The following is an 11,346-nucleotide window of genomic DNA, read 5'->3' as shown; positions in this document are numbered from 1 at the left end:
AAAAATATCATAAAAGTTAACATCATAATTAATGAAGTATTCATTTTTCTAAAAGCATTATATTAATTTATTACGAGTGTTTTCATAAAGTTGCATTGTAGATTAATGACACTCTGGCAAGTAAATTTGTTTTAAATCTGTTAAATTTTGAGAAGGAAATCAGAACGTCAAGATAAAATCTAAATTAAATAACAGAATAAACTCCTGTTTTAGCTTTTGATGAATTGTAGGAAGAGTTAGAAATTAATGCTGTAATACATTTATTTACAGCGGTTCATGTGTGTCCCCAAACCAACTTCTTGTACTACCACCCCTTTGGTTCCGCAACTTTATGTAACACCGCTTCAAGACACCCGTTCAGACGACAGGTCTAGGGACGTAAGAGGATGTCGCCGTCAAGCCAAATTCAACCGGTAAAAGCTCACCGCCAAAAACAAGGTACTGTAACCCCGACGATAAAGCAACGTACAAACCAACGAAAGTGCAGTGTAGTGAAACAAAGGTTCATTCGAGAATGTCAATCAAAAGTGGGGATTCAAAATTATTATGAAATGGGTTATATGGGTTACTATCGACGAAACTTGGGTTCAACGGGCTTTTCTTTCTGGAGTAATTTTATGTTGAAGTTAATTATTTGTTATTTGATGACTGATATTGTTTGGTTTTGTGACGTATTGCTATCTAAACGGGGATAGTAATGCCCCCCCGAATCAGATGAAGAATGTCAACAAAGTAACATGATATTGTTGTTTCTGTTGTTCGATTTTAGCTGCCAATGTTTATTGAAGCTGTTTGTATTTTTCTATTATTTCAAATTGTAGTGTTATTCTATAGTATAAACCTATTAAATCAGGCATGGCAAGATTAATTGAAGTTTTCTTGACTCTAGCCCGTTCACCTGCATGAATTAGGTATAGACTCAGGTATTTTCTAGATGTGTCGGCCTATTTCCAAATTCTAAATTTTATTCAAAATTGTCTTCTTTGGCACACTACCTATATTATTATACCTTATTATTGGCCTATTCCAAAGTCATTTCAGATATTGAAACAGGTATAAAGTGAGGGAATAAATAAAATGATACTGAATGAAAAAAATAATATATCATGAACATATATGAATTGTGGTAAGGGAAGAATAATAATAAAGAATGGATTTGTGAGTTCTATCGAACGTTATTGCATTTCTATTCCAGAAACTTGAACATTTATAGAATGAGTCAATTTGAATAATATTTCACCTAAATGTTCCAATCATGACATTAAAGCTAGGTAGTAATTCTCAACACAAAATTCCTGTTTTATAAAACTATTTCTAACATTAAATGGTTGATATGAAAAACATAAATTGAAACACTGATTGAATAACATTATACAATATTTTTATTTGTGCTATATTATTAAATAACGACGTACATTATTTATTTATAGAAAAGTATTTAGAATAGCAGTAGCAATTAAATTCATCAAGCAGGAGTTTATCCTGTACATTGATATCTGATGCTCTTAATTAATGTGTAGGGTCTGATAGACCTATTAAAATCTCATCATCTGTTCACCTCAGATCTTATCTCAGAAAAATCTTCCCGAAGTCATCATACTTCTCATGAATATTACTCAAGCACAAGTATAGGACTGAGGGCTTCTTCTTCAAGATTCAGGATGAAAATCCGGCAACTGGTACTCTCTCGAGATAATCTTTCAATACAGCAGGAAAAAAGCACATGAATTTGAATCGTTCTCCCATTTGTTTAGGGTCCATCATCATGTTGTATCCGGAAATTATCGACTTCTTAGCATCTTCGTCATTGCTTTTCTCAAGCAGTGCCTGGAAAAAATTATAATTGATAGAGATAATTGAATCCTACAAAATAATTAAAATGTTAATTGAGATACACAGTATCAATTTGTGTAAGAGGGAACCATACCAGATACAGCCAATAGTTGAGAACTATAAAACTCTTTTTAGATTCAACCATGGATCACTCATTTAGATTTGAACCATATCACCATTATTCCTACAAAAGAAACCTATCCGATATAAAGATAGCCATCACAGAATAGGAAATAGGCATTTAAGAAGATGAGAGTGTAGATGATTATAAGAAGGCTATTGAGATTATAGGATTATGCTGAAGATTATTATAGAGATGACATTTTTTTCACGCTATTATTTCAAAATTCAGAACTCAACTAACCTAAAACTCAATTCATGGATAGAGAACAGAGCAGATGACCAAACACAAGCGGTTTCCATAATTGCATATCCTATTATATTAAGTGAGCAATTTCTGTATATCTGTTTATATTTTTATATCTGGTTATTTGATTGTTTTCATATTTTTATATCTGGTTATCTGGTTATTTATATTCAACGGATCTCGAAAACGGCTCTAACGATTTTCACGAAATTTGGAACATAGTGGGTTTATGATATAAAAATTTGATTGCACTAGGTCTCATCCTTGGGAAAACTTGCTGAACGACATTAAAAGGATAATTCATCCTTGGCTGAAACAGCTGAGACTTTCGACTTCTGTGGATAGTAAAAAGTGAGCAAGTGATTCTGTGACAAATCGAATTATCGCATCCCCGAAATTCATAAGCTGACGTATAGCTGGCTGTAAAATATAAAAACGATCATTTTAGAGAATTGTGTTTTGTTTATCAATAAATAAAAATAACGAGTGAAGCTCGGTGCCCCAATATTTAAGCGCTTACATGAGCTATAAAAGCAAAGTAAGGCAACAAAGGTGAATCAGCTGATGAAAATTTTTTTAAATACGTGAGCATTTGCTTCAGAGTTCAGGAGTTTGAGGTAAAGCTTATTCATATAAGAATGAGCAAATGCTTATGCTTCTACCTAATGCTCATGAGTAAAACCTTATGCTCCATGCTCATGCTCATGAGCATATGCTCAGTTTTTACTTTCCTTGCCCTATTACCATAGGTAAGGAAAGTATTGCTTGGTGTGGGTGTGGGTGTGGGTGTGGGTGTGGGTGTGGGTGTGTGGTGTGTGTGTGGGTGTGGGTGTGTGTGTGTGTGTGTGTGTGTGTGTGTGTGTGTGTGTGTGTGTGTGTGTGTGTGTGTGTGTGTGTGTGTGTGTGTGTGTATAGGTGCGTACAGACTTTCGCTCTGCTCCGCAACCGAACATCACTCCAGCAGAGCGATTGATGCAAGCCAGCCGCTGGGCTACCGCTCAGCAGTGATGCACATCCTTACTCTCCTCCATCTCGGCCACTGAGGGAGGCTCGAAAAAGGCTGGTAGGCAGGCAGTCTAGTTCGGGTGTCCAGTGTGAGTGGTCGACAGATAGAGTGAAGGAAGCAGCGCGCAGCTAGCATCATAGTACATCTCGTGCTTTGAGTGTACTCCGAATCCTTCGATGACCGGGAGTTGTGTCTGAGGTTAAAGGTGGTTAATCTCAGACACTGGAAGCTCCGCAGTTCAGCACACACTTGGACGAGTGTTGTTCGACTTTTTCAACGAGTTTGGGCATCAACCTGCCTGCTTCAACCAGCAGCGACACGCCAGGTTTTGGTTAAAACCTGACTACATCTTGGTACATCATCGCCGGAACTTCGAATCGCAAGAGTACCTCGAGAAAGGCAAGGAAAAGCCTTTCCGACAACCCCGAGCTCGATCTGGTCTCTAGGAAGACACCCGGTGCCCGAGGATTAGGACTTGGAGAAGTCCTTACTTTGCGAGAACTCCGAGATCGATCCGGACCCCAGGAAGATACCCGGTGTCCGAGGATTAGGACTTGGAGAAGTCCGGTGCGCGGGCTCCCGCAGCTTGCCGATTCAATCCAGAATCGCAAGAGGACCTCGAGAAAGGCTAGGGAAGGCCTTCGCGAGAACTCCGAAATCGATCCGGGCCCCAGGAAGACACCCGGTGCCCGAGGACTAGGACTTAGTGCTCAGAAGAGAAGTCCGGTGCGCGGGCTCCCGCAGCTTGCCGATTCAATCTGGAATCGCAAGAGGACCTCGAGAAAGGCTAGGAAAAGCCTTTGCGAGAACTCCGAGAACGATCCAGGACCCAGGAAGACACCTGGTGACAGAGGACTTGGACTTAGTGCTCAGTAGACATCTTGAACAAAAAATTTCGAGTGGAAAAGATTGAGCATGAGAATCTCTTCAATTAACGTTCAGTAACATTTTCACCTAAAATTTAAAATAAGCTCGAAATTCGAGAAAATGTTATTATCCAATTGCAAACTGTTGGCAACTGTTGATTTTAAATGATTCACTATGAAGAGATAGCAGACCTCGTGTGTCTCCAGCGTTATTGCCCTGTCACCAGCTGGTTCAAATCATTGAATAGTAGACTTGAGATGCACGGGAACACTAGCGTCAGGTGATCAATTTTCATAACGGCAAGGAAAGTTGCGTGAGTGCGCCACACCAGATTTTTATTCATATTGGGCTCCAGACTACTCACCTTTGAGCAACTCTATTTGACTACTTGGTTTTCTTTGACTACTCACCTGGTTATACGTTGAGCAATTGCTCTAGGTTATTAATACAATTTTGAGCATAAGCTTTTACTTTTGAGCAAATGCTCAAACTATTTTTTGATGAGCATGAGCAAAAGGTTTTTATAGAAAATGAAGCATATGATCCATATTTTAGAAGCATAAACAAATGCTCAAACTTTATTCATATGGCCATTGTGTCAAAGGTTATGTGTGTTTGAAATTGTGATCCTTGAAGTGTCCTTATAAGAGCCTCCCCACTAGGAAATTCTGAAATAAATGCATATAACGGGTGATTCTGATAGAACGCCTTAATTCTGATAGAATAGCCCTTGTATAACATCATGATCCAAAATATTGCTTTGATCGGTAAGGAAGGCCTCGAAAGTTATTACAATGGAAAATGTGTACTTTATTTTGTCTGTAGGACATGGTTTTCTATTTTCGCTACTACTCCCCCTCCCCCGTTTACTAAATTTCAAAATTTCTTAGGAAACTTGTTCAGAATTAATTGTACTTTCAACGATATGTGAATTTTCATCATTACTCTTTAATATTCGAAGTTGAGCAAGTTGTATAGAGTGAAAATAGCGAGCTTCCAGAATTATCAAAAAACCTTGAGAACACCTTTTTTTGAAAATTTGTTGCTTCAAGCCCAGAAATCATAGAATCCTGCGTGATCACTCAATTTATTGAAAATTGAGTTGTCTTCAATTTTGTATAGAATGCTTTTCTTCGAAAAGCCCGAGGTTTTCGAAATAAAATGGAAAATTTTAAAAAGTCCCAAAATTTTGGGTTTCTTGGGGTTTTTAGGGGTAAACCCTTTGTGCTCTGTCAGCAAATTTCAGATTCGATTTCAGCGCCCCAAAATACATATAAAACCGAAGGGAAAAAATTTTCCGGGGCTGTTTCCTGAAAAATGACCATTTGACTAGACTATCCGGAAAATTTAGAATTACTAGTAGTTCTGTGAACAGTAGACCTCACGCAGCTTTCTCATCCACAAGTATCTGATATCATCTGTTCTAGTTGATTCAATTGAATCACAATTCACAGTTGAATCATAATTCACACTCAAAAACTGTTATTTTTGTTTTCTCCAAGATCAAAAACTCACTTCTGTTAATAAACCCAGTTCACGTTTGGATTAGTATCCCATATGATAATTTATCCAGTTCCGTGGTAATCTTTCCATCTGATAAAAATATTTCTCATATTTTAAAATTATTATGGCAGTGTTTGATTAGCAATGGTATTGCTATTCTTGTCTATAATTCAACACAGCGGATAGCGCTATCTCTTTCTCGCTTTGCTCTGTTGCCAGATCGTATTTCAACAATGTAGAATTAATCAACAAAATATTTCATTTTAATTGTGAAAATTCATTATGAAATTATTGAAAAATATAAATTGTTGCTTAATAAAATATAATTGATTATTTCAAACGAGAATGAACAGTTCATATTACATCAATAAACCTGTATCAGCTACCGTCTATAGAAGGCATTGAAAAGACCGAGGATCGGCAACGTTGTTCTAATATCTTTCTCCACTGCCATTATAACGTGGACCTCACTATAGGAATCATGTTTTATCCAAAACTGCTACTTACTTTCATTCTAACATCGATTTGCATTCTAGATAAGAACTCCATCTGCGTGATAGGACCAAATGATATTAATTTGTCTAGAGTATTGTTCTTCAGGAAATTGAAGTCAACATCAACTGTTAGGTCGGCAGACCCTGGATCATGGAGGGGATCTATTTGTTTATGACCCTTGTAAGCCTGCAGCAGAACACATTAGAACGCTTTTAAAAAATTAGATTATCAACAATTCAGTTGTATTAATTGAATTTGTGTATTTCTCAATAATGAATGAAACAAAATTTGAACCACTCTAAACATGAATGCTTAAATAATGATGAATTATTATTATTTTATGTTGGTTGATCTAATGAAGGAAGGATTATGTTTTATTAATCCATCGCGAGACCTCATCGGTGTAGACTGAGATCAAATAATTTATTTTAATGATGAATATTCAATATCTTATAAATATGATTGGATAGTGGAGACGTGAACAGGTTGAGAGAGCAGTATCTCACCTAATGTGTAGAAGTTTTAGTTTTATATTATTTTTGAAGCAGAATATTCAATTGGTTAGGTACTAAATTTGTAGATTGATCGTATAATTTATTCACAGTCCACGGAGAAATTGTAATACAGTAGATTTAGGATCACTCAAATAGCTACATATTGCTAGCAATTCATTATGCATTCATTATGTACAGACTAAGACCACATGAAGTATTTGGTATGTAGTGAATATCTAAACATCAAAAACTTACCTAGTATTTGTCAGACAAGATATGATTGGAAAGTAATCAATTTTATCAAATAATAATAATAATAATAATATTTGCTTTTGGCAGAGGAAATAAGGGATATGTGGAAGCAAGAGAGAGTGATGATAGTACCTCTGATAGTGTCAGCTACAGGTGTTATACCAAAGGAACTGCCAGAAAGGTTGCAAAGTTTGAGACTGCCTGTATGGGTGCAAAATTTAATGCAAAAAGCAGTAATACTTTGCACAAAATCGCTGGTAAGAAGTTTCCTCAATATTCCAAGATAGGAAAGGTGTTATTTTGCTAAATAAGCCAATGACACCTTATTATGACCCATGAAAATGGAGATAAAAGAGAATAATAATAATAATAATAATAATAATAATAATAATAATAATAATAATAATAATAGTGATAATCCTTTCCTTTCCTTTTTCCTTCGTCCTGGTACCCCCAGAAGAAGGAAGTTTATTATAGAAAATATAACAAACAAAAATGAAAAATACACTTATAAAAAGAAATCTTACAAACAAAACAAATGAAGAATAATAAAAAAAGCAAGAATGACAAAAGATAAGAATATTCCTTTTCAGTGGAAAATTTCAAATATTATAAACCAGACGAATTATAAATTCTCTGAAACCTTCTAAAGAAGATTTGACTGGAGGAGTCAAGTTTTACATTATATTAAAAAAAACCATAGAAATAGTACAATGATATAATCAATCAGTGATCCCAAAATAATAATTTTCAATTCAAATCATATCAAAAGAGAAATAGTTGTCAATCTTGAGTAGAAAAAAAAATTAATTGATACATTGATAATAATTCATTTAATTGTATTGTGTAGCAATAAAATAATAAAACAATGGGATTTCAGTTGTTGCTTATCACAAACAATAATAAAAATGGGAGTGATCCGTGGTCTAGTGGATAGAGTGCTTGCGTAGCAGCATAGAGATCCCGGGTTCGAACCCCTCTCATTACCAAAAGTTTTTTAACCAGATCACTCCCGTGTTATCGGATGGGCACGTTAAACTGTCGGTCCCGGCTGAAGTATGACAGTCGTAAGGTCCATTGACGGCTTAAATTATATATTCAGGCGGTGGAACATTCCCGAAAGGAACTCCCCACCAACAAAAGCCATACGAATTTATTTTTTTACAAACAATAATACACAAGAAAAAAAATATAAAAAAGAAAGGATTTATGAAGATCATTCAAATTATTTAACAGAAAGTGTAATAATAATAATAATAACCCAGAGACAGAAGGCTTTATATTGTTATGCAGGATCAGGTTGTAGCTACCAATGCCTATAGAAGACATATCATAAGAGATCTGAGCATAAGTGATAAATGCAGGCTGTGTAACGCTGCAATAGAAAGTATTCAGCATATAGTTCCAGGCTGCTCAATATTGGCACCAGAAGAGTATTTGAGGCGACATAATAATGTAGCAAAAATAGTGCACCTGAAATTGCAGCAGGAATTTGAGTTCTTTGAAGAAATGCCCCCATACTATTCTTACTCTCCTCCTGCATTTATTGAGAGAAACCAGATTAAGATCTACTGGGATGTTCAAATAATCACTGACAGGCAGGTCATTCATAACAAGCCTGATATCCTAATGTTGAACATTAATCAAAAAGAAGCCTTAATAATTGATGTAGCCATACCAGCAGATGAAAATTGTCAAAGAACAAGAGGTGAGAAATTGAAAGTATCAAGAGCTAGCATTTGAGCTCAAAGATATGTATGGCCTCAAGAATGTCAGAATAATCCTAATCGTAATATCCGTGAATGGTCTTATTCTTAATTCAACAGAGGAGAGCTGTAAGGTTATTGATGTCTCAGAAACTCTAGTAGGGAAAATGCAGAAGTCTGTTCTGCTTGATACAGCTCGCATAGTACGCCAAATGCTCCAACATACCTTGGTAAAATACTTTATCAATAATAGAAAATAATGCCAAGAGGTTGCATAAATTTTGCCCCTCTTCGCATAAGCTATCCGCAATTGCATGAAAAAGAGAATAATAATAATAATAATAATAATAATAATAATAATAATAATAATAATAATAATAATAATAATAATAATATTTTTTTTTATTCAAATAATAATAATAATAAAGTATTTAATAAATATAAAGATTAAGGTTGTAGATAAAATTTCAACAAAGTCAAAATGATACAAAGATCGGCATAGGCTATTAACTTGCTTTTTAACCAGGCAGTAATATAATACGCGTATAATGCATATATAATATACATACTATGTTGCTCTACTAAGTTGATAAACAGACATATTGCATTGCTACGGTATGAAAGATCAATTGAAGTTGAATAATAAAAACACAATGGTATTAACATAACGCTCGCTTGCGATTGGTGTGCGAGCCACTGTCCTCACTTTTAAAATCCAGATTTAACCAAGTTAATGAAACTTTTCACAACTATTATTATTATTATTATTATTATATTATTATTATTATTATTATTATTATTATTATTATTATTAATAATAATATTATATATTGAACCCAGTAAGTCAGCTGATCAACAGAATCAAAAGGATATTTTTTCCAAGGAGTGGATACAAACACTTTAAAATTGCTCTCATTCAGAAACCTGTACAATTATATAATACTGCTGAAATACTATTTCGAAAATGCTTATCGACGTACCAATGGAAACAGATACAACACCAGACACACACAATATAGAACACCAGAATACTTCACTGAAATAGGAAAAGCTGTACCAGAATATTTTGTACCATGCATTCTCAATAGTCTACCGAATCATCTACAACATCTAGACACTTACAGACAAGTAAAAATAGAAATTAAAAATTACTACTCCACGATTCAATAGATAAAAATATCATTCTTATATTATTGCCACGAAATAAACGCATCTACAAATTTGTATTTCCTAAAACATTTCCATCTATAAATTCAAATCTTGCAAAAATATCTCTTAGTATGTACAATGCCCCAATAAAAGCTAAAATTAGCTTCATGGGGTAGCCACAAAATTATAATAGGAAATCTTAATAGATTCTCACTTCATTTATGATAGATATAAGATTATATATGTATAATGATTAATTCAATTTGTAAAACCTATCATTCATGTAATGTGAGAAAAAAATGAATTAAACAAAAATTAATTTAAAAAATTATTATTATTATTATTATTATTATTATTGTTTTCCCTGTTTGAGGTTTTGCTTGACCACCCTTTCCCTGGGCTCCGACCCCCAAGGAAGAGTGACAAGCGATTTTTCCAGAGTGACTGCTCCACATGTCCATGTGTTAAACAATCATACTGGGTTCGTTACCATTAAATCGTTTGTCCTGAGTAGATGTAATGAACACAGGATGACAGCCTTCTGCATTTGACCTGTGAGTGCAGTAGCAGCTCTCTCACAGGCTGGAATGGTTTTAAGGTTGACCAAAAATGAGGGTCTCATGCCACCCAAAACTCCCATAATCAACACCACCATTCTTATGGAGTAGCCTGCACACCTCTATTGATAGGTCTTGATATTTTGCCTATTTTTCCTCCTCCTTGCTGACAATGTTGCCTTCAGCTGGTGCTGAGAACTTGATTACATACATTGTCTTTGCCACTATGTCATGGAGGACAACATCAGGCTTAGTGGCTCTTAAAAGCCTGGTGGTGGAGAATGAGTAATTCCAATACACTCGGCACCTTTCATTCCCCACAAAAGACTGAATCTCCCCTGGGGCATAAGGCAGCACTGGTGTTTTGTCAATACCATATGAGTGTGTAAGATGGTAATAAAGCACTCGCAGAGCAGCATTATGTCTATGGATGTAGCCCACAGCTGCATGAACAGAGCACGATGATAAGATGTGCATGATCGTCTCTGGTGCTCTATGACACACCCTGCAACTGATATCTGGGACATTCATGTGCATTACTCTGCTACGGTATGACAAGGTGTTGATGACACCATCTTGGCATGCCAGTATGAAACCCTCAGTCTCAGATTTCAGGGCTGCTGACTTCATAAAAGCAAAAGTCAGCGTTTTGGACAAGCCCTGCTCCTCGATATGCCTATAGAAGACACCATGCAAGGACTTGTCCGTATGCTGCCGCAAAAGAAGTCTAGACTCAGCAGTCTTTACTCTAGTTGATTAGGCTGAAGCCCTTTCCTCCCTCTCAGTGTTAAAATCGAGACCAAGGGCATCTGCGGCATGCTGTGCTGCCTTATATAGGAAGGCCCCCACCCCTGCAACTTCATTATCGTGAACCAATTGCATCAGGGGGTCAGAGCATCTTTTTATGCTGCAGGCAAACTGTATGGCCACCCTGTTGTGCAGATTCTCCAGACCAAGCAAACCTCTGCCTCCCTCATGTCTTGGCAGGTGTATTCTGTCAACAGAAGAAGGGGGATGCAGACTCCTCTCCATGTGCATCGTTTTTCGGGTCTCCCTGTCCAGTTCCTGGAGCTCGTTTCTGTTCCACTTGACCACTCCAAATGAGGAGGTAAGGACT

The 11,346-nt window shown here is 36.0% G+C and overlaps 1 protein-coding gene across 2 annotated transcripts in view; it reads right to left on the bottom strand.

Moving 5' to 3' along the window:
• Window positions 1–1,359: 1,359 nt before the first annotated feature.
• Window positions 1,360–11,346, bottom strand: part of LOC111054600 (protein arginine methyltransferase NDUFAF7, mitochondrial) — a 72,814-nt gene continuing 62,827 nt past the window's right edge. For both annotated transcript variants that reach the window (XM_039432328.1, XM_039432329.1), the window contains exons 6-7: window positions 6,084–6,257; window positions 1,360–1,827 (exon numbers count right to left, since the gene is read on the bottom strand). In XM_039432328.1, the coding sequence (XP_039288262.1) occupies window positions 1,657–1,827; window positions 6,084–6,257 (345 nt within the window). In that variant the 3' untranslated portion in view covers window positions 1,360–1,656. The remainder of the gene's footprint in view (window positions 1,828–6,083; window positions 6,258–11,346) is intronic.

This window comes from Nilaparvata lugens, chromosome 7, assembly GCF_014356525.2.
Source record: "Nilaparvata lugens isolate BPH chromosome 7, ASM1435652v1, whole genome shotgun sequence".
Lineage (NCBI taxonomy): Eukaryota > Metazoa > Arthropoda > Insecta > Hemiptera > Delphacidae > Nilaparvata > Nilaparvata lugens.
Note: the sequence above shows the minus strand (reverse complement) of the source record. Positions and strands in the feature narration are given on the sequence as shown.